The 23,862-nt window shown below is 52.8% G+C and overlaps 1 protein-coding gene and 1 non-coding gene across 4 annotated transcripts in view; both read right to left on the bottom strand.

The window, feature by feature from the left end:
* ACSL6 (acyl-CoA synthetase long chain family member 6) overlaps positions 1 to 19,745 on the bottom strand; it is a 65,735-nt gene extending 45,990 nt beyond the window's left edge. For all 3 annotated transcript variants that reach the window (XM_065918155.1, XM_065918152.1, XM_065918154.1), the window contains exons 1-2: positions 19,532 to 19,745; positions 1,600 to 1,820 (exon numbers count right to left, since the gene is read on the bottom strand). In XM_065918155.1, the coding sequence (XP_065774227.1) occupies positions 1,600 to 1,820; positions 19,532 to 19,580 (270 nt within the window). In that variant the 5' untranslated portion in view covers positions 19,581 to 19,745. The remainder of the gene's footprint in view (positions 1 to 1,599; positions 1,821 to 19,531) is intronic.
* A 1,911-nt stretch (positions 19,746 to 21,656) lies between these two features.
* LOC136156611 (U6 spliceosomal RNA) lies at positions 21,657 to 21,763 on the bottom strand. The gene has a single exon (XR_010661105.1). It is a non-coding gene; the product is annotated as a U6 spliceosomal RNA (small nuclear RNA).
* Positions 21,764 to 23,862: the final 2,099 nt, after the last annotated feature.

Genomic DNA, 23,862 nt, shown 5'->3' with positions numbered 1-23,862 from the left:
GCTGTGCCCATGTCCTGTCCTCCCCGCCAGACCCACAAGGGACTCACTCTCTGGCCCTCAACCTGACTGCATACAGATCGCTGTCACCTCTAGCCCAGAAGCGCCAGGTGCCTCCCCACACATGGCCCCTGCAAAGTCACAGCAAAAATGGCCCTGTCTCTCCTTGCTACTTAAAACCCCAAATAGATCCAGGTTGTCCACTCTGAGAGTCCCTCTCCAGTTTATGGGGCTTTGTCCTTGCTGGCCTTTCCTGGTGAGTTAATTCATCTTAGTGCTTCCTCTGCATCATCTCACCAAATCCTTACCATAGTTTCAGGAGGCAGGTTCTCTTTTTATTGCCCACTTGACACATGAGGAAACTGAGGCTCAGAGAGTTTATTTAAAAAAAAAAAAACAATAAAAACTGCCAAGGACCATAAGGCTAGGAAGAGGTATGGCTGGCCTGTGAATCCAGAGCTGCTGGTCACCACAGGCAACAAAGTTACATACCCACAGCCCTTCTCCACCTTCCAGCCACACCACGTGAATCTCCACTTCCCAAAACCACCAGGTCACTGTCACACACCTGTACCTCTGCACACATTTCCAGAGCATGTTCTGGAAAAATGCTCTAAAGGTCCCACTCCTATCTCAGCCTGTGCCCTCTCCTACCAGGCAAAACTCTGTCATGCTTATGATCGGTACCTACAAGATATACTGTCAAGAGTAAAAGCAAGGTGCTGCATGGTGTATGTGGTGTGTTATCATTTTAAAACATGGGCAGATGTCTATACGTTTGCTTGTGGACAACAGCTAACACAATTCTCAGGGGACGAGAACTGGGAGGCAAGGGGGAAAAGGTGGAAGCTTATCAGTCTATGTCCTTTGGTTGCTTTTGAACTGTGTGAATACACTAACTATTCAAAATAACTAAAAGAAGATCCTCTGGAGGAGGGCCTGGCAACCCACTCCAGTATTCTTGCCTGGAGAATCCCATGGACACAGGAGCCTGGAGTCCATGGAGTCGCAATGAGTCAAATACGACTGAGTGACTAACACTTTTACTTTCAAAGTTTTAAATAAATTCCATAAACTTAAGAAACAAATCTTACAGGCCCTTCTAGGCTGAGCCTGGAACCCCTGTCCAGGCTGGGCTGCTGTCCCTTTTTCCCTCAGTGGCTCTGCCTGTGAGTTGTGGGCTCTGGAAGGGCAGGGCCCTGCAGTCGGGCCCCTCTGGGTCCCAGCTCCAGACCAGGATTGGGCACAGGGAGAATCTGGGAGCAAATTTACCCAGCACCCCCTTGAGAACATGCATAGGGCTCCTACTGAGGCAACCATAAGCCAAGGCCCCTCCCCAAGAAGCAGGCAAACCAGAGGCCCAGGGCAAGGGCCAAGGTCAGTCTCTGGCCGGGTTTCAGCTACTGGGAGAGGCAGAAGGAGTATCTGGTAGGAGAGCCTGTCCAGGGCCGCTTCAGAGCTTCCTGGCTGGCTGCCCAGGGAAGAAACCAAAATTCTCTGGGCCATCAGAGGTCAAATAAGCCACAAGTTTGAGTTCTACCTTCAAGATGCCTGTCACCTGCCCACTACTTCCCACAGTCCAGCTGCTCACATGCTGCTCACCTCCACCTCCTCTGACTGCATCAGGAGATTGCACGGTGGCTGTAAGGCCTTCGGTCGGTGAGTGAACCAGTAGGCAAGGATGGCAGCCAGCGCACCCATACTCACGAGGGTGGTGGCCGAGAGGCTGCGGAAAAACTGGCCCAAGTCGCCCAGCTCAGGCAGCCGCAGCATCCTCAGGATCTCCTGAGTCTGCATCTTCTCCAGAAGCGAGAGGAAGAACTCTGCGGGGAACGAGAGGCAGGTGAGGGAGGAGGCCTGGCAGGAGGCAAGGGAGGGGTGATCTGGGGCCTCTCCTCCCACTTGAGTCAGAAGCCACACACTGATCCTGGCTGGGCCCTAAGCGAGGTGAGATGTACAGTCTCCTGGAGCAGCACAGCATATACTAGGAGCTGAATGCCAGGAAGGACCCTTCCCGGTGATAGGCCAGAGAGCCCTTAGCAGCCATACCAGACAGTCGGACACCCGGCCCAGTTCTCCTGAGAAACATATGCTCGGGCCCTGGGCCACGCCTGACATGTGCTTCCGTATCTCCCAGGGCTAGAGCGTGCTCTGACAGCTCCGGAGCCCCAGCGCCTGGGTGTGCTGCCTCTTGTGTGTGGTCACAGCATCTTGCTTATCCTTGCTCCCGCGGTGTGGACTGCATGGAGGGGCAGCAGATGTGCCTGGCACCGTGCCCAGGATGAGTGGGGGGTGAAGGGATGCAGACGCCTTTCACACCACCTCAAAGCTGCCAGCACCCGGCTCTCACCCTGAGGGACACAGAGAAGGCGAGGGGGCAGAGCCCACAGACCAGCCCTGACAGACGTGAGGGGAGCGAACCGGAAGGCGGGGGTAGCGAACCGGAAGGGGAGGGTTCAGTGCATTACACACAGCGGAGTCCCCTCAGGCCCACATACTGGCCCACCGGGGGGCTCTCCTTGAAGAGAAGTTATAGCCAAAGGCCTGCCAGGGGCGGAGGTGATACTGGGGCCAACTTTCTGAGGAACGGCGGCGCTCCCAAGAGCAGCCAGGCTGAGGTGCGGACACGGCCCTCCAGCCCCGGACTGCTGACCACTATGCACCGCGGCTCCGCACCACCACAGACCAGAACCCAATGGCGGGAGGAAAAGGTGGCCCACCATTAACAACGGCCCTGAGCTGTGCTCCCTGGGGTCCCATCGGCTAATGTTCAGAGGAAAAAGGAGGCAACAGAGGCGAGCGAGAGTTAAGCTGCTGGGAAGGGAAAGGAATGAAGGCTCAGAGAGAAGGGGTTCAGCAATGTGCTGGGTCCCTCCTACGGACCACAAGCATCCCTCGTGACACTGCATATGGTGGTCAGGGTGCCCTGATGGGATAAAGCATGCAGTCCAAGTGGACACTGTGGGCCTACTAACGGCACATGGAAGATGCCCTAGGGTGGCCAGTGGAGGCTTTTCTGTGACAAGTGCTGGTGGCTTAATTTGGTTCAAAAAGGGAAGCCCCCAAGTGCTACCAGGTCCTCCTGTTAGCTGCTAAGTGAAGTAGTGCTGGCAAGACACACACACGGCTAGCTGGGCTCAGGGGTCTGCACTCTGCCCAGGCCTGAGGAAGGCAGCGAGGGTGGGCCAGGTGTTGGACGCTCTACCTCCACAGGGGTCTTCCTGGTGTCACTGCCCACCTGGACGGCCCAAAGCTAGGAGTGCTCTATGACACCTAAGGGTCTGCCAGCCCAGTGAGGGCTGCATGGGCTCTGGGCTACCATGCACTGGCCCTTCAGCCCCGTCTCTGGGGTGCATGACTGTTGTTTCCCTTCTTGGGAAAGAATGAGAAAGGCCAGCAATAGCTACTCTGCAGCCACAGGATATGAGCCAAATAGCAAATGCTTGACCCCTAGGAGAGGAGAGAGCTGCTGAAACTCCAATAAATGGCATCTGTGCTGAACTGTAACATCACCATACCAAAGATGAGGTCAATGCTGTGCAAAGTCACTGCAGAGGAAGCAGGTGAAGCTCCAGAGTTCAAGTCCCTTCTCCTTCACTTGTGAGCTATGCTAGGTTGAGCACACCTCACTTCTCTGAACCTCTCCTTCCCCATCTTTAAAATGGGGACAGTATCACTCAGGCATGTAAAGCTCCTCATCCTGGGTGTGGTGTAGCTAGAGGCATGATGGGACTAAAGAGATGGCTAGCAGTATGCTTGTCAGAACAAGGAGGCTGTTCAGCCCAGGCTGAAATACACTGGACACAGGTGTCCAAAACCAGGTATGGGGGCCCACAGGGGTTTATGCTCTACGGATGGCACGGCAGGCTATGTGATCCCAGGTTACACTCATCAACCACCCACAGGGTCTGGGTGAGAGAAGCGAGCCCCCACCTAGCCATAGCATCCTCACTGAGTCCCTGAGCCAGAAATCCAGTTTTACCAGCAGCCTGCTTGAGTTGGATCAATTTTGGGGGCCACCCCACAGGAACAAATGACTGCTGGCAAACTGGTGAAATTAAGGTTCTGCATCAGCAAAGCAGAGGACAGGCTATGGAACAAGGTAAATCCACTAAGGAAAATTGCTCTGGGGAGGACCCTGGGCAGGAGGCCAGTTGGCTTTCTTGGGAGATTTACTTCCTTAAGCTGCAAAGAAGAGACTAAGTTACAACCAGGCCCATCAGATAAAAAATGACTCACTACATAGTGGAAAATCTAGATATGTCCACTAGCTCCTTGGGTGAGCTCTGAGAGCTGAACGATGTTTCCTACAGCAGACTCAACTGACTCCATAGGCTGGGAAGCCAAGGCTCAAGAAGTCCCTGCCCAGCCCTGGGGCTCAACTATGCAGTCCCAAAAGTTTCAGAGAAAACCCTGGAAGTATGCCTTACTAGCTCCAATGTTCTTGCCTGGAGAATACCATGGACGGAGGGGCCTGGTGGGCTACGGTCTACAGTGTTGCAGAGAGTCGGACATGACTAAGCCACTAACATACACACGCATGCCTTACCACCACCAGTCCCTGGCCCTTGGCAGCTCCTTGCAGGCCCCAGGCTGCAGCCAAACGTGGGCACTGGTTGCAATGCTGGGGCTGTCACAGAGCACAGAAAAGAATGACTAAGCCATCCATCCACTTACCCATCTACCCACCCACTCACCTAGCAGACCCTCATATGGCCCCACTCTGATCTAGTTCAGTGCTGGGCACAGGGCCAAGCCAGATGTGGGCCTGCCCGCAGTCTCATCAGGGAGATCCAAAAGGGAATGGGCAGTGCTGTGAGGGCAGTTTGGGCTGTGATCAGACACAGGGCACCAGAAAAGATGCCCAACTCAGGTCCAGAGAGTCAGGGCAGACTTCCTACAGGAAGTAGCACTGATGCCGAGACTGAAGAATAAAGAGGAAAGGTGTCCCAAGCAGAGGGAAGCAAATATGCAAAGGCTAGAGCTGAGGGAGACCACGGAGCACTTAGCAAACTAAATATTATACCCAGGAAATGAAGTCTGGGGCCCATGAACTCTTGTACGAGGTTCAGGGCCACAAGTCTGAGGCTGGTTTCCCGGATGTGCGGAGCTTTCAGCCATCACCAAAGCACCACAGACCCCAGGAGAGGGAAGAATAGAACCTGTGTAAAGTCCCTGAAATGTTAGTACACCGGGGAGTCCATGCCTCTACACTGCACCGCTCGGTCCTCGACTCTTTATGAGGTGGAGACACAGAGACTCCACCGAAGAAGTTACCTGCCATTCACAGGTGCAGTAAGCGAGCAGGGGAGCCAGGACCTGAGCCCCAGATGACTACAGCTTCTCAAACCACTGCCTTGTGTTGCACTGCCAGCCCAACTCTTGCCTACACTGTACCATCCACACCCACAACTCATACTCTCCTTTGCGACAGTGCTAAACCCACAGAAACGACTTCCCAGGAGGCATTGGCAGTAAAGAATCCACCTGCCAATGCAGGCAGATGTAAGAGATATGGCTTCAATCCCTGGGTTAGGAAGATCCCCTGGAAGAGGGCATGGCAACCCACTCCAGTATTCTTGCCTGGAGAATCCTATGGACAGAGGAGCCTGATAGGTTGAAGTCCATAGAGTCACAAACAGTCAGACACAACTGAAGTGACTTAGCATGCAAACCCACAGAAAACCAGCTTCAGACCTGGTCAGAAGAGTCCAAGCCCAGGTCGGGGAGGTCGGTAGAGGGCAGCACATAACTACCAGAGCCTGTAAGCAGGGGACAAGTCAGCCAGGCCAGTCACTTGCACTTCACCATGCACACACTATAGGTGGGCTCCCTCTTGGCCTCACATTATGAACTTGCCGTTTTCCCACGGCTGGGTTCCCTTCCAGGAGGCCCACTTGCCTGGAACACTGGAGAGTGGTGGGAAAAGGGCTTGGCCACCCACTTCTCCCCAAGCTCCTACTCAGGGGCCCACCCTAAGGAGGCAACTCAAGTGACTGCAGGTCCTACCGTGCGAAGGCTGGGCCTGTGCCCTTCCTGGCTGGGTAGCGACCAGAGGGTGTCATTCCTGCAGGCTCACCGACCTCAGACAGTCAGGGGTGCTTTCACATGCCCTGAGAATGCTTCAGATCGGGACCCACCAGAGGGGAGAGCTGCAAACTCAGGTCCTCTAAGGACACGGACCTCAGAGCCAGCCTGTGTCACCCGGCTTTTGGCTTGAGGCGGGGCCTGGGAGTCTGGTCTCATCTCATTACTTAACATGGCCTTGGCCTCTTCTGACTTCTGCTCCTTCTCTGTCAAGCTGGTGTAGGGCTTGGTGGTCCCTGGGGTCTGAGCCATTGGTGCCTCATTCTCTGTCCCCTGGAGGCTTCCGTGGTTGCAGCAGCATTGGGCGTGGGTAGGGGGCCTTGGGGGAGGGGGACAGCAGCTAAGGGAATCAGCTGTGGTGCTGGTGTTGCCAAGAGAGCAGCTGTGTTTGTAAATATTCACCTGGCAAGGGTTCTCAGCCCTCAGCATCAACTAGCCTCCTCTCCTTCAGCATATCCTATGCCTCCTTCTCCAGTTCAGAATACCAAGTGGTGGCACCAGGCCCCTCCACACCCCCATGGATGGTGGGGAGTGACAGGCACAGCTGTTAAAACCCAGGAAAGAGAAAGAGCAGGAGGAAGGCGACCCTGGTCGGAAGTACTCTGACTTCAAGGTGGTAGAGGCAGAGCCCCGGGGCCCATTTCCAGTGCAGATGGCCCCAAAACCCATGGCTCCACTCCAAGAGCCCTCTGCTGGTCCAGCTTCCTAATCCCACCCCAGCACTCTAGACTTCCATGATCAGGCAAGATGGTTCTGTCAGGACTACTTCCTAAACATCTCCCAAATCTGACCACTCCTTTCCACCCTGCTACCCCTCCCCCTCCCCCGGCCTGATCTGGTCCAGCCATCACCGAGTGCAGTCCAGACTCCCACACCAGTCTCCCCACAGGTCACCCTACTCTGTGCAGTGTTTACACTGACACCAGAGTTACGTTCCTGATACACAACCATGACCAAATAGTGACCACTGCTCAAAAACTTTACCTGGCTCCCTCCTACCTGAGGACAAAACTTCGAAGTCAGTACCCTGGTACTGAGACCCTCCATGATCCTCAGATTCTTCCTTCCCCTTAGAAACACATTGGCTTCCCTCTGTATCTGCTTGGAGGTGGCGGGGGGGGGGGAGGAGGTCCGTGCAATGGGTTTGTGCAAACCTCTGAGGGCTTCAGAAATGGGGGCGCACAAGGCAAGCCAGCAGATCATTAAAGCACCTCCTTAACTACCAGTGAAGGGCTCTGAAATAGAATTAAACTCCCAGGGTCCAGAGCTCCTGCAAACAAGCCAGGGAAAAGGCCCATAGGAGACTTCTGGTGCTGGATTGACTGGGTTCAAGTCCTGACTCATACTGATAGCTGTATGACCTCAGACAAGTCACTTAATCCCTGTGCCTCATCTCAAAAAATCTTGTGGACAAAGAATATAGCGCCAGGTGCACCGAAAGGAAAATATTCAATAGACAGAAGTTAGCTCAAGCAATTACTCTGTCTCTGCCAGCTAAAAGGGCTCGAAGACAACCTGCAGAATGACATGCCTTCACACCCTACCTTTCCAGCAGGCTCCTGGCACTGGGGAGGCAGTGAGCTGGTCCCACCAGTACCAGTCTCCCTTTATAAAGGGTATGTGGGGCTTGGGGAGCACTGACCACATCTTGATCAAAACCCAAAAGTGGTGAAGGCCCTGCCCCAAGTCTGTCCTCCTGGGGACAGCTGATGGCAACAAATGCCTGCTCTGAGAAGCCAGCTGATGGTGGGAGCTCTAGGAGTGGTGGCAGAGGCTCCCCGGCAGCTGTGGCAGTGGGTCTGGTAGGGGACGGGGTGCAGAACAGTGCTATGGGGAGCTGATGGCCCCTCAAGGCCCCCGCTGCTCCCCACCTCCAATCTGCACGCAGGGGAGCACTGGCTCAGATCAGCTCAGAGGCAAGCAACCCAGCCTTAACCCCTACTCTTCCAGGTTGCAAAGAGCCTCAGATTATACCCCTCTGCTTCTCCCCACCTCCACCCTGTCTTCAGTTCTAGAGAGTGGTTTGTCAGAAGGGTTGCTTAAGGACAAAGTCTTCTTACACATCTATCTGTGGCCAGGCCCTCAGCCGTGGGCTGGGGACCTGCAGGCAGCATGAGCGGTGGGGGTGGTGGGAAACAGTGGAAGTGGGGGAGGGGATGCCAGATCTGGCAGAGGGAAGCCTGCACCATTGCCCAGGAATCTCCTCCAGCTCCTTCCAGAGGCTGCCTCTACCCCCACCAGGTCACACTCAGTCTACTTCGGGGAGAGGAAAGAGATTAGGCACAGTCCCAGAAAAAACGTTTGCTTAGAGACGTTCTGGGCAGTGAGGACACTCCAGACCAAATACCAGTATCGGCAGGTAAAAGATAATGGTTGAGCTTCCCCCAGCACAGCAGCACACCAGCCCCTTCTCAAGGCCTGCCCTGAGATGCTTTCCCACTTTGCTGGTGGGGGAGGTGGGGCGGCGGAGGGCGGGGAGGTGGCCACCCTGGAGCCAGAATCCACACCTTGGCCCGCTGAAACCAAAGCTTAGCCCCAAAACTCCCTCAACACCTCTGGCAGGCAGCCTGGGACAGTGAGGTCCCAGGATGTGCAGGGCCTCAATCCTGCAAGTTTTCTTCACCGGAGAAGGAGTGGGGGTGGGGATCAGCTACAGCCTTTCTTCACTCTTCCTTCCAGAGACAGGATGTGACAGGGCACAGAGCAGGCACACAGGGGCCACTGCTGGAGAGTAAAAGGCAGGTCTGGCCCAGAGGACCCACCGCACCACCCTCAAGCCCCACTCACACTCTTCCGAATCTTCCAGAACAGGGCCTTCCCAGCACCGTCCACCTCCTCAGGTCGCGGCACAGCACTCTGAGCTCCCTCTTGAGAGCTCTGCGCTCAGCCTGCCTGGAAACTCTAGAGCCTGCGGGCCTTGCAACACCTTCCCTGGAGCTGATTCGGCTTCCCCTGCTAGCCCCACCGTTGGGGGCGGGCTGTTTGGAGAGCTTCCTGCCTCAGCAGCCCTTACCTGGAACCTGGCACAAGCCTGTTTGGGCTCCCAGGCCCCAGCCTCTGGCAACCCCACCTGGAGGGAGCTCGAAAATGCACAAATGCCTGAGGACCCACCCTCAGCAGCCCAAAGCCCTTTTCTCTTCTTTCCAGGCGGGACTCTTACTTATCTAGGCACATTTTCAGAGAAATCTTTAAGGTGAAAGCCTCCTTCAATGCTTCTCAGGGTAGCTTCTGGGGCAGAAAATTCAGTGGATGTAACCCAGGTCCTGGCTGACAGAAAACCACACAGGGTGCCAGAGGCGGGGAGTCCCAGCCCAGCAATGTTGCCCCACAAAGCACGTGACCCAGGCACCAGGTCAAGAGAAGCACAAACCTCACCATCCCACCTGGGTGGCCTGGTCTGTTGAGAGGAAGACACAATAACTCTCCCTCAGCCCGGCACCCTCCCCGTCCACACAGGCATCTGAGCTCTGTGCTGAGAGAGGGGCCACCTTCCTCCTGGGCTTTAATTAGACTCACAGGACCACAGAGGATTGGGGCAGACGCGGGGCAGAGGGCCTCCCCGAGCTGGGAATTGCTAGGTGAGGCCCACTGCACGTTCCCCCACGAGAGACAGGCCCAGGATTCAGGGTTGCTGGGTTACAGAGTAGCTCACCTGCCGAACCTCCCTGAGGAGCCTGAGTGTAGTTCTGAAGGTTTAACTCAGACTCCTGACGTAGAAAGGCCTAATTAAAGGCTGGCTGTGCCCAACTGCTGCGCAAGGCCCCTGTCTCAATAGCCTGAACCCGTCTTAGACAGGCTTCCCTTCAGCAGTTCACTTGGAGGTGGCCCATATCACCTTCTGCTCCCCATCCTCAGCCCAGTACCTCTCAGGAATCTCACTCACCCTAAGCCCTGGTCAGGGAACATGGGCCCGCATTCCTGACAGTCACACCGGGAAGCCAGGCTCAACAATACTTAATCAGACACTTAAAAATACAAATAGCCTTGAGCGCAGAGGAGCAAAGAGAAACACAGTGTCTTTTACAAGCTCTGAGATAAAAGTTGTCCTTACCAGGAATCAGACTGGACAAAAATTCTCAGAATGAGAAGGAGCAGCAGAAGTTAAGACAATGGCAATGTTCCCTTCAGCAGTATTTCCAGGGGACAATGACTAGGACTGACAGGGTGCGTGAGCCTCAGGCCTCGCTGTCCTTCCTTCCACACCAATTCCTGGGGCAGCAGACAGGGAAAATGGCAAGGGCCATGAGCGCTACACAGGCAGAGGATACACCCTGGCCAGGCCCCACCACGCAGGGAGCCAAGTCTCGTGGCTGCAACATGATCCTTTCCCCGCCCTGCCCCGCCCGTCCAGGTTAGGGCTACCAGAGCCCTGGCCTTGGGAGCAGTGATCCATTTCGTCACTGGTCCCAAGTGAGGACACACGGCAAACCCTACAGGTTCAAGCTCAGAAAGAAAACGTGGGCTGCTCCTGGCAGGGCCATGCTGTCCTGCTCTCAGAGCTCAACCGCCGGTGGCCAGGGTTACAGGTGGGACAGGATGCGACTCCCTTCAGCTACGGGGAAGTTCCTTGTAGGCGGGTTGAGGGTCCTGTTAAGAGGTGGTTGGGGTCACTGAGGTGAGGGGAGCAAGAGAGCAATGGACTCGCTTGCCCACTTGTTACTCAGGAGCAACTTGGAGACATCCTGCTTGGGGTGGGAGTCACAAGACAGAACCTAAAACACATCCTCAGTCAGGGACAGGGAGCAAGAGATCAGGAGCAAGGTGGGAAGGAGAGTTCTGAGAAGGCAACAGAGTCCCAGAAAGAGGCCTGTAATGTGCAGGGACTCCTGGGAAGGAAGCACTGAGGTTGAGAAGACGGCACGTGGCTGCTGAGGGAAAAAGACTATGATCTGAGCTATACATCACCCCGTGCTTTGTACATCAGCCACAGGCTGATGGTGCCCACCAGCTCACCTGACCTAGCACCGCGGGGTTTGAGGATGTCAGAGTGTCCCAGGCAAGCCATGCCTCCAGATCCCAGCCAGAGGCACCACTACCACGGCCAGGAGTCAACAAGGCGCCTATACCCACCCTTTCCGGGTCATGGTTTATTTCACAGGAATGACAATGAGCAGAGAAAAGGGAGTTCTGCTTTTGGTTAAAGTTTTCTGGGACTCTGATAAACAGCTTAATCTTCTGGCTTCCTCATTCTTTGACCAAGTTCCTCTTGAGAACAGCACAAGGAGAAACAAATCTGAATCTCGCTCAGTTCAGCAGAAAGTCTGTGCTGGTCAGTGGGACCCTGCCACCTCCTGAATCATCCCCTCCGGAGTGACTCAGGGCCATGCAGAGGCCTCTGCCTTCCACTGCCCTCTAGTCACCAAGACCTGTTGCTGGCTGGGGAGAGGTGGTGGCGTCCACAGAGTTAAGGCAGCCAGCCCACCGCCGGTCAGGGAGGACTGAGAACTCAGGCCTCCTTTTCAAGGCCAGGATGAATGGGGGACTATGCAAATCACTGCCTCCGGAGGAGCCGTGGCAGGGGAGGGCCTGCTGCTGGCAGGCCTGCACCTCTATACTCGGGTCTGTCACATGAAAGGGTTTGTATTCCTACCGCTGCCTCCGGCACTTGGCCAGACTGGGACTGTTCTCACCAGAAAACAAAAATCTCTTTCAGACCAAAGCTAAACCAGGTCCTGGCTGGCCCAGGGAGGCTGACAGACGTTGTTCACGCTGACCCACTGAGGAGTCATCACCTGGATTCTCACTGAATCCCCCAGCTCTCCAGAGGCAGCTGACGGCCCCTGTGGCTGCTTAGAAAATCACTGCGTCACGTCGGGGAAGGCGGGGCCAAGAAACAGGATCGGCCCATTCTGAGGCTCTGGCTGTTATGTCCTTCTCAGAAATAATCATAACTGGGCCTCAGGAAGCAACTTTTAGGTATTTGGAACTTCGGTAATTCTCATGGAGTTGATGTGAAATGTGGAGAAAGAAATGGGAAGAAATATGTGACAGTAAACAAGAGCCCTTGCAGTGCACAGAGAAGACATTTAGGAACGGGGGTCTCGGGTACCCCTGCCTGCTGCCACAAGCACCCGTGGGCTGTGGGTGGGGTCGTAACCCAGAGCCCAACCTGCACAATCACACTCCAGAGCTGGGACTCCATCTCCCACAGAGCTCCACAAGGTCAGACTTCAGCCTTGTTCAGACTTTCAGAGCTGCTTGTTTGACACCCTAGGGTCACCAGGAGCTGTCCATTAATCATGGCACAAATATCTGTATCTATCTACATATTTTTAAAGGAATGTATCAATAACAAAACCCCAACCAGATTCCCAACATATTTTATTACAAGACAGATGGAAGAACATCATCTCAGAATAAAGGATAGTCATTTAACTTGAAAAACTCACAGTACTGCCTTCAGCTTCCACATTGTTTGCAATGTGTGGTTGCAGATTTCCTCTGCAGTGGATGACACTGAAGTGAATAAACCAGGTACAAAACAGTGCACACCCTAGGCACCCACCTAGAGACCAGACACACAAGAGAGGCTAACCTGTGTGGACAGGTTATGCAGCATGGATGCTTGGAAGCTATGCAGCATGGATGCTTGGAAGCTATGCAGCATGGATGCTAAACAGACTCCCATCAACAGGTGACAATGACACAGCAAGATCTCAAACACACATATGATCATTTAGCCTGAGAGAAAATCTAGGACAAAACCACCTCGGTGCTGATTCTGAACCAAGAGGAGGGTTTGTGGATGTTCCACAGGTATCCTGCAACCCAAGGGAAACAGGCCTTGTCTGCCTCTTAACCCAGAGAAAACGCCCATCTCTGATGACCATCCATGCTGTGCTGGGATCACAAAGCATGCCCAAGAAACCCTGAGAGAGTTCATGGGGCTGCACCACTGGTGAGAAGCAGGAAGTAGGGGAGGCAGAGAAACGAAACTTCAATCCAGATGGAAAAGGGGGCTTCATAGGTCACAGCCTTCCCTGCCGTCTGAGCTGTGGCAAGGGGATCGGGGACACACATCCCCAAACATCCCAACAGCCCACTGGGCCAAGGGAAAGCCGCCTTCCCTTTCTCTGCACCACTCCAGGCAGAGCCAGGCTGAGGAGGAGGCAGCCTGCAGGCTGAGTGGGGGCTGAATACAGGTGAGTCAGTGGTGTCCCCCAGAGGAGCACACCCAACACACCTGCTGGAAGGTACGTTCTCCAGCATCCTGGGGTAAAGATGGCTTCATGCAGAAGAATGGCCAGAAGCACCACCCCTTCCACAGTCAAGGGGTCATGGTAGGCCTGGATAGGTTCTCCCGGAGGCCCCCTTCTCCACATGGACACCTGCTTTCCTCTTACTGACCTCTAGGACCTCACCATCTACCCTCAGGCCAACCTTACTCTCCAGTCGCACTGGCTGGCCCACATTCCATCTTGCTGCGTTCTCTGCCCCAGCTCTGACTACCGTTCTATCTCCATCTCTGACTGTCTCTGCTGTGTGGCTCCAGCTGGCCATGCTGTCCAACCTCTGGCTGACCTTACTGCCCCCTCCCCCTTCCCCACAGCCCTCCTGTCTATGTGACAGGATCCCGCAGTCAGTCTCCAGAATGGTTTATAGCCAAGGCTGGGGGAAGGGTTAGTGGTCAGGAGGAACCCCACTGGGGATTCTTGGCCATGAGAACAATCTAGAGAAAACAAAAATCAACTCAAACAATGAAAATACACTAGTGGGAAAAACAGGGCTACCAAGGGCTAATCCTGGTAGCCACCTTCTGTGCTGGTAGGCCAAACTGTGGTGGTACAGAGAGTGGGTCAGGGTTCCTGGTGTTGATTGGTGGGCACTATCCCAGAGCTGCCCATTCAGCCTGGGCCAGCCTGTCCTCTCTCTCCATTCCTCCAAGAGCTATAGTCACTAGAGCTATTCCCAGCTCTGAGAGATACCAGCCCAGGTTTGCTTACCCCAGGATCTGGTAACAGATGCCGACTGTTACCTCATTGGCACCATCCTGGCCTGGCTTCCTGCTCTAAAGCCCCAGGTGGCAGTTACCTTGGAATGCAGGCCTGAATGAGCAGATGATGAATCAGAAACCAGCCACCCCCAACTCTCCATGGCCACCCCCAAGCACCCCTACTCCCTGGAGTAGCTGTCGGGAGAGGAGAGTATCTCCAGGAAGAGCTGGTGAACAGGCACAGATGGGACTTCTTGGGATCTAAAATCTTTCAGGGTCTTAGATTACAGATTGAACTTCTGAACAGACAGCTCGGCTTGGCTCACATTTGTCCCAGCCCGTTTTCCATCTTCCTACTTCTGCTCGTCACGGACCCCAAGCCTCACATGAATCAGGAAACCACACCAAGTAGCTAGGTCAGAGAATGACCACACCAACCACGGGATCCCAGAGCAACTGAGCAATTATGTGGCACCACCTCTGGGCCTAACCTGAAGGCCAACCCCAAAGGCCCAAAACAGTACCTCAGTCACAGTGCTTCCCCTCCTAAGGCTCAATGAGTGGTTGGTGGGGACTCTGACCAGGCCAACACAGGGCATGGGGCCATCAGACGAGATCCTCCAGTGAGCTGAGGACCGGGGCTGGGGCCTCCTTTCAGCTCTGCTTGGCCAGAGTGAGTTCCCAGCCTACTGGGAGACTGGAAACGTGGAGCTCTAAGGAAATGATGGAATCTTGTCCTCAGAGAAGACTACCTTCCACAAAGCCCGTCACCCTGCAGCTACAAGTGCAGTTATTCACTCATTCGTGAACGCAATTCTGGAGCACCTCCTTCTGTTCTGAGCTCTCCAATGAAGGCTGCTATGGCTCTGGCTGCAAGGGGTTCATACCTACTTCCCCCTAGGACTTTCCCCGTATTGACGACATCCCCCAGCTAGGCAGAGAGCCTGGCACCCAGTAGGAGCACATTCAAGGTCTGCGGTCAGTCAGTGGACTTGTGGTGAGACAAAAGATTATAAAGCACATCATTATTAAGATAAATTATTCTCAGGGAATTTTTCTCATCATTCACTTATGCAATCAACACTGACACACACACTGTGTACTGGCCCTGGCTCTGTCTTCAGGAGATCACAGTAGAAGAGGCCAAAGACTATAGTTTAGTGGAACCTGTGCCCCCGGGAGATGCGTGTGGCTTGAAGGGTGCAGGGACCGTTCACCTTGGCCATCCACATGCTCAGTTTTGGCCATATGCCCTTGATACAGCTACCACACAGAATAAAGCCTCTTTGGCCTGGCCTCCTAGGCCTGCAGAGCCCAGCCCCGGAGACCACATTGGCTGAGTAGAGATTGTGCCAAGCTTTCATTCAACTGTCTTCTCAGTCTTTTCTCTCATGGGTCCTTCTGCCTGGAATGTCTGTTCTTTCCCTGCTCCCTTTTGGCATGTCAGAGTCCTGTATCTCCTTTGAGGAAGGCTTAGCTCAAGGTGTTATAACTTTAGCTAACATTTAGTTAGCCCTTTCCTATGTACCAGCCCCTGCTCTTTGCTCTTTACGCCTGTCTTCTTAAACACTCCCCATCCAAGGACTGCTCCCTTGTCTGTGCCCACCGACCAGCCTGCTGGAGGGGCCTGGGTTCTTTCCAATCCTCCAGGTCCTTCTGTGGCCTGGAGTCTGAGAATGTGGTCTGACTCACAGCTCTCAGGGGTGGCTTCACCATTGAACCTCTTTGTGTCTTGATGCTGCATCTGTTAAAGGGGGCTAACAGCACCACAGTGTCATGGGTGAAATTAAATGATAGCTTGCAGACTGTAGAACATGGTGCTGGACACACGATATACGTTCAAGAAAACAGCAGTCAAGTCAGCACGTTTGCAACAACACTTCTGCGATGAAAACACCGCTCCTCCCCAACAGTACTTCATTCAATGAATGTTTTGAGTGCCTACTATGTGCCAGGCACTGGCTAATTACACACTGCAGCTTCTGTTATACAAACGCCTGCAACTTCAGCCTCTTCTTGTAAAAAATCAGAGCCTCATGCTCACTTATCCTGGATGCTATGTGTAGGGGACAGCCCTGGATCCCATCTGGGGCTGTAGCTGAGCCAGGTTTGGCCTTCTGAAGGTCAACCCAAGAGCCCTTATAATCTCAACGGACAGAAAACCATCCAGGAAGCAGAGCGGCTGGGTTCTACTGCCCCCTGGTGTTAGCGTGCGCTTGTGGGGAGTACCCCCCTGCCCCACCATGGGCTCGGGAGCAAGAGAGGGCAATAAGGTCAGAATTCTCCCACACAGAGGTGCGCCATATGCAAATCCAGGCCTTCTTTTGTGAAGTGTGCCCTCAGATGTCCTTCCCGGAGTCCACTGTCTGTGCAATTCCTGGCTGCCTTCCTGGGCCCCCTGGGATGGCCCGAGATCTCACACCAGTCCTCTACCCTAATGGGAGCAGAGATGGAGGAAGAATCTGATTGGGCTGAACTGAGCTAGGCTGTGCAAGTCTGCACCTGCCCTGGACACCCATAGCCAGATTGCTGCCACACCAGTCTCTGCCACCACTCCTCTTCCTGGAACCTAGCCTCAACTGGACCATCTTTGGCCAGACTTTTTCTCACCCATATCTCAACAGCCTCCCACTGCTCTCCCAGCCCCCACTCTCCTCCTGCTGGCTCAGCCTGGCCACTGCAGGTAAATCAAGGGCTTCTCTCCCCCAGAAATAAAACCGTCTTCTCTAGAATCCCCTCCCATCCAGACTCCATCCCCTCTGACAACCCACAATACTCAAGCAAAAGACCCTAAAAGACCCATCTCCCACCACAGTCCTTCCTGCACATCTTTGCTGACCTGACTTTCTCTACCTGGGGTTTGGCCTACCTGCCTCTGACAAACACCCCTGTATGCTGCAGAAGCCCACTCAGACGTCACCGATGGTCGGGTATATGGTTGTGCAGACTGGATCCTGTAGAAGGACACAGGGTTGCGTCAGCCTAGAAGTTCATCCACCAAGAGGTGAGCCTCTTTCTACTGTGTACAAGGGTGCCATTTGGCAGGCAGAAGTGCCAATCCATTGTTCTCAAAGTCCTCTGAGTGCTCACAGCACTGAGACCATGTTTTCCTAGGTCAGGGCATCTGACTCACCACACCGGGGCCTATTTTGTTTCCTTCTTTATTACTCAACACACAGGTGGGATCTGGGTTGGCCTCAGTATAGCCGTTGCTCTCCCAAGGCTCAGAGCACATGGTTGCTTCCCCCAGACAGGCAGTATCTCCTCCAGGAGGCTCTCCCCGTGTCTCTGTAGGGCCAGACTGGGTGGTAAATGGCACATAACTCTACAAAGAGTACTATCACTTTGGGGAGGCCTCTCCTAGCCCCAGCTGAGCCAGAGGATTCTGGCAGCTGTCATGGGATCAGAATGTGTAGTCAGTGTTAGCCCAGGTGTTCTCCCTGCCCTCAGAGAAAGGCTGGGTCCAGGCAGAGTCCCAAGGAAGGTAGAATGATCTGGGAATGCCATGACGTGTGGCTGGAGTAGGCGCCACACAGCAGCCTCAGTGTTTCACCCTTACACCAACTGTGGCATCTTTTGAGAAATTTCCTGTACGCATTGAGAAATCTGGCCTCTAGGGAAGCAGCTGCCCCCCTGTACCAAGAGCCTCCCTACTTGACCACTCCAAGGACCCTCAAAAGCCCTTCAGTGAGGCGGTTTCCCCACTCTAGGCGGCACCTGATCGCTTTGCAAAACATTCCGCACCAAAGCAGGACTGAAGGCCAGTTTGAGTTAGGGTTGGCTGAATCCCACTTTCAGATGAGCATCTTGCACCGAAAGGATTTTTTTTCTCAGAGGCTGCTGATGACTCCTGCAGTTCTCAGGCACCTCCCTGTAGCCACAGAAGACCAAGGCTCCAGAGAGCTACCCTTGGACCTATGGCCAGGGGGTTGTTGTTGGTGGTGGTGGTGGGGATGGGGTCGCCTAAGGGTAGCGCGACGGGGTCTTCGCACAAGGAAAGGGCTCTGAGAGCATCATCCGTGCAGTAAGTAGGGGCTGTTACTATCATCATCGCTATTTTGATACCTCTGGCCCTCTGTTCCTAACCCTAGCTCTAGCTCCAACCCTGTCTGCTGGATACACACATCAGACCCAGAGGGCCCTGTCCGGCTTGTCCTCAGACCCGGCAGACAGAAGGAGCTTAGGGAGCTGAGGGGATTAGGGAGGCCTCACTCTCTCCCCAGCTCAGGGGAGCTGCCCCTGTGGCCTGACACAGGGTAATGATGGAAGGGGACGCCCACCAACCCTCCAGTTCAAGTCTGATGCCACGAAGCACTTAGCAATGATGGATCAATTAAAACTTCAGATCAAACCCTAATCTTTCAGATATTATCCGTGTGACATTGGCAAGTCAATTAACCTCAATTCTGAACCTCACTTAAAAAAAAAAAAGAAAAAAAAAACCAGCACCACCGACCTCCTAGGATTTGCTGTGAATATTAAATAACAGGCAAAGTTTCAGTTAAGAATTTCAAAAGGGTCGACTTCCTCCCCTTCTGCTCAGAAAGAACCTTACTACTTCCTCTGATACTGCTGTTTGAATGTAAAATAACAATAAAACTAACATTTCATAAAGCATTTGCTCTGGGCTAGGTCAGTTTAAAGCCAGTGTAAGGTTCAAGCACTGCACATACATTATCAGGCTGAATTTGTACAAGGGGGTAGGTGGAGACCCTTTAGTGGTATCATAACCTAGAGGAAATCAAAGCTCAGAGAGCATTGACTGAGGCAGGCAGGAAAACTGGTGGATGAATGGATCCTGGGTGAGAGCCCAGGTTTTGTGTGGGGGAGGAAGGGTGTTGGGCAGGGACTTGGGGGGGGTCCTCAAAGTTTCTTGAGAGGATGCAGAGGTAAGAAGCTGACTCCTGTGAGGGGGAGTGGCTGGGGGCTGGCACAGTGGGGACACAAGCCCTGGGCATAGCTGAGGAGCCAGGTGAACCCTGCTTTACAGAGGGTCAAAGGTGGGCAGGGAGGGGTCGTGAGGAGACCCTCTCAACCAGGATTGGGATGCCCCAGGTCATTCTGGGTCATGTCCTTGACCTGCTGTGGGACCTCAGGGCCCAACACCCTCCAGTTCTGGACCCTGGAGATGAACAAGGATAAACTGTCTGTCCCTGGACTTGGTCTTGGGGGACGACTGGGCTCAGGCCTAGTCTGCTCAGCGGATGGTCCTCGCCATATTGGGGGTGGGGGTGGGGGGAGGCCACGAGAACTGGAGGGAAGTTGTGGGGTCGCAAAGACGAGGCTGTTGTGGGGTCACAGTGAGCAAGGTCCCTCATTTTTATTGACACAGCTGCTTCCCAAACGCGGCCCGGAGCCCGCCAGAATTTGGAAGGGGGAAACCTGGGCGATCCAGCGGGGTCCTGAAAGGATGGCTCAGAAGCCGGGGCTGGGGGCTCAGCCAACCCAGGACCAAGATCCCACATTGTGCTGGGGATGGGGGTCACGGACGAGGACGGGGATGGGGGGACTCACCCGAGAACAGCCAGAGGGAGCCCCCCGACACGAGGAAGAAGGTCAGCATGTCGGTCAGCGGGACCCAGCCCGGCCTCGCACGGCCTCCCCGGCCCGCAGCCCCGCAGCCCCAGCAGTCGCCGCGCCGCCGCCGCCGCCGCCGCCGCCGCCGCCGCCGGGTATTTTTAGCCCCCGCCCCTCGGCTCCGCAGCGCCCCGCCTTCCCGCGCGGCTGCGGCGTCTCGGCGGGAGGGGGAGGGCCGGGAGCGCGCTCTGCACTGGCGCTCGCAGCCAGGTCCGCCGCGGGCCGGGTCCGGGCGCCCCGCGCGCTCACCCCCGCGTCGAAACCGCCGAGGCCCCGGGCGGGGGAGGGGCCAGGCTGCAGAGCGGACCGGCCCTCCCCACCCCAGCCCAACGTCAGGACTCGCCGTTCTGGGGAAACGGGCAGGAGAGGGGCGCGCTGGCGACGCGCGCGGGGTGGTGACGCCGCGCACCTCGCCAATGCGCGACTCTTACCCCTACCCGCGCGATCCTGGCTTTTAAGGCAGGGCAGACTCTGGGTGGCAGAGAGGTTGTGGTCGCCTGTCCTAGTAGGCGCACGTGCTGCTGCGCCGATTCCCGCTGACGCTAACGCCCCCTAGGACCTCAGTTTGCAGACACTGAGAGCCTCTGGGTATCAAGCCCTCTTAACTAAAGAAGAGAAAGGGCGATAAGGGTCTAAGTAGGATCTGGAAAAGTGGCTGTTAGGAGGGACAGTGCCCATATTCGCTGAGAACCCCAGATCGCACATCTCTCCTTCTGGGAAGATTGAATCTGAGGTCACCCAAGGTCACAGGAGGCTCCATGTGGTCACAGGCTGCCACACGGGGTCACATGAGGTCACAGAAAACCACATGGAATCACAGGTGTTTCCCCAAAACACAGGTAATCCTGGTCTTCACACACAATCATATGTGGCACATGAGGCCTCTCAAGAGGCCCCTCACAGCTACAAAGAATGGCCACACAGGCACCCAAAGACGGGGATGTCTCCACTGCTAGCTGACCAGTTGTGTTACCAAACTGAACTCACCCAGCCTGAGGCACCGCAAACCTAATCTACTGACACCAGGTTTTGGTGAGGGAAAATACAGTGTTTATCGCAGTGTTCCAAGCAAGGGAGAGGAAGATAAGCCCCAGATCTACTTCAAGTTCGTCTCTGAGTTAGGGTGTTTTTCTTAAGGGATATGAACAAACAGGCTGAAATTGATCTTCTTGTGACATTTCTGTGACATTTCTTCATCGCAGTTTGGAAACAGGAGAGAAGGGGCCAGAAGGTGCCTTTGAAAGAATGGCATTTCCTGAGGACAACATGGGGCTTCCCAAGTGGTGCTAGTGGTAAAGAACCCACCTGTCAATGCGGGAGACTAAGAGACATGGGTTCAATCCTGGGGTTGGGAAGATCCCCTGAGAAGGGCATAGCAACCCACTCCAGTATTCTTGCCTGAAGAATCCCATGGACAGAGGAGTCTGGTGGACTACCATCCATAGGGGTTCAAAGAGTCAGACATGACTGAAGCGAATTAGCATGCTTGCAGGAGGATAACGTAAACTATTAGAACCAAATGGGTCCAAGATGGTAGACCAGTCAATTTCCACCAGACCTTAATCCTCAGTATACACTGGTTGTAACAAATCAGCAGCTAAATGACACATCCATAGGTGCCAGGACAGTTCCAAGACTCACCATCAAAGACCCAAAAGAAGCCGGTGGCCCAATTCCTGGAAACCTCCACCCCTTCCGCAAAATAACTGGAATACTCCTGCCTATTAAATTACCCAGCCCATAAAAACTAACCAGGCCATATTTCAAGGTCTTCTTGCCTGAGATGGCCCACCTTCTTTCTGTGGCGTGTTCTTCTCTCTAAATAAATCCATTTCTTACCTATCACTTTTGTGACTCACTGAATTCTTTATGCGATGAGATATCAAGAACTTGAGCTTCATTAAGTCCCGAAACCAGGTGTGTGATTCAGTTTCAAGAGTTAGGATGTCCCTGGTTTATGATACTCTGGCCAGGTGGTCCATGGCTTGCAGTCTGTTAGCTCATCTTGCCCTGGAGAAACAACCTGAGTTTTTTTTTTTTGTTTTTTGTTTTGTTTTTACAGAAAAATATGGAATGCTTCACAAATTTGCGTGTCATCCTTGCGCAGGGGCCATGCTAATCTTCTCTGTATCATTCCAATTTTAGCATATGTGCTGCCAAAGCGAGCACTGAGTTTGTATATTAATGATGATCTCTCTAATAGCTTTTAGTACATTAATGATATCAACAACAGCAATTTTAGTCATCTGACTCTGGTTGATTACTGTTTAGTTAGCACGGCGCTGGTGTCAGAGGGGACAAGAAAGGAGACCAAGTTTTGGATAGAGAGATTAATCATAAACTCGGTAAGAAAATTCAATTTTAGGGAGACACAGCTTCAATCCTCACTCCTGTTTTAACTTTCTGCCAAATCTTTGAGGGAAGAGAGTGATGACCATTCTGGCTATTTCCTGTTGAAATGGGGGCATAGTCCTGACTCAATTGGAAATGGAAACATTGCATACCAAGTAGGAAATATTTCTGAGATCCAAGTCTTGCACCTTTGGTGCAACCGCTTACAGTACATTTTATAATCAGGTACCCAGTTAGAAGCAGGAAGAGGAGTGACAACCCAAACTTAAATGTACCTTGGTAAACAGATCTCACTCACTAAGGAATTCCAAAGAATAAGCCTGAAAACCAGCCTGAACCTGGTGCTACTGGGGAGACTTGTCACCAGGCAATGAATTTCCTAATTTTATCTAAGTAGATCTTAACTTCTGAAATGGTATTAACATATACGTAACAGATTCTATTAGCTACTACACTTATGTTTCCTTTTTCTGATAAAATCTAATCTAAAGCAATTTTATTGTCTAGTATTAATCTGGCTAAAGAATTTAATGCCTTCTGCTGGGAGGCTATGGCTTGAGTTGTTTCATCTGTCACTAATATTCCTAAAGTAAGAGGAAGATTTCATAAGGTTGAGTTGGCAGCTGCTAGGAGATACTGTTTTGAGAACAGCTGATGGTGTCCTTGAGTCTGATATGGTTAGTTCAGAAAATTCAAATTCTCAGTAATATAGGAACCAATCTGAAACCAGGTCCACAAATGGCCACCCAGCTCTGTTTTGAATGCTTGAACCACAGTTACTCTATTTTCACTTCTAAATGTATTTTTTCCTTAATGGTTAAAGGAGATGTACAATGTATGTTCAATAAGCCACAGAATAGACTGTTCCAATTTAATTTAAATGATGTGTAAGCCAGAATGACGTCCCCAGACCTCAATATGTGAACAATTTTTTGGTCATTTACCCTTTTGTTTGCAAATCTTTCAACAGATCAAAATAGTTGTCCCTATTAGTGGTCCCTAATAGATGCCAGGATGATTACTGCCTCCCTGAATCCATCATGTCCCTTAATGCTAGACCTTTTTGTTTACATACATATCTACATAGATATCTATATCTTCTATATCTATCTATCTATCTACTTAGAGAGAGGGACCTTCCTAGTTTTCTACATTGGAGGAAAACTAATCCAACACAGTGAACAAGTTCAGAGGTCTGATTATGGGGAAACATTTTATAGGATATGCATTTTATCCATTATACTAAGTTGCCACACCATCATTGTACATGTATTTTTAGCGGTAGACTTACAGCAAGCAGTGATACATGTCATGAGTAGTTATACTCTGATAATTTCTCTAGAGAATTTTCCTTCTATCCTGAACATCGGGGACAACAGTATGGTTAGACATAAAACAATAACTTTCAATTTTGACAGTAGACAAACATTTGGTTAACAGTTCAACTGAATTAGTAGGATGGGTCTTACAGATCTGGTCTAGATTCTTGGGTCAGCAGACTACCACTGTTTTCGTCTTCTTCTTGCCTGGATGTGGGTGTCATTTGCAGTTAGTAGTCCTTCTCATAGATCAGTCCAGTGAAGAAATTCTTCTTAAATAGGAAATATTAATTCAAGAGTCAATTCCCTTCAGTTTTGCTGTGCATGAGCTAGTTAGGAGTCCCTAATAAGGATCTTTTCATCTAGCTTGGAGACAGTCCTTTGACTGATGCCTTTTCCAGTAGGCATAATTTCCTGGTTGCAGGTCATGGGGCATTTTCTCTTCACCCAACGACAGACTGCTCTGATAAGGTTCAGAAACAAATTTAGAGTGCTCTTTTAATAATTCAATAAAATTTACAATAATGTAACATAAGAACAAAGAATTATCTGGGAAATGAATCTTAGGCAGTAAATACAGACCTCAGTTGGTGACTC

This window comes from Muntiacus reevesi, chromosome 1 (genome assembly GCF_963930625.1).
Source record: "Muntiacus reevesi chromosome 1, mMunRee1.1, whole genome shotgun sequence".
NCBI classification, from domain to species: domain Eukaryota; kingdom Metazoa; phylum Chordata; class Mammalia; order Artiodactyla; family Cervidae; genus Muntiacus; species Muntiacus reevesi.
The sequence above is the reverse complement of the archived record's forward strand: the minus strand, read 5'-3'. Positions and strand labels throughout refer to the sequence as shown.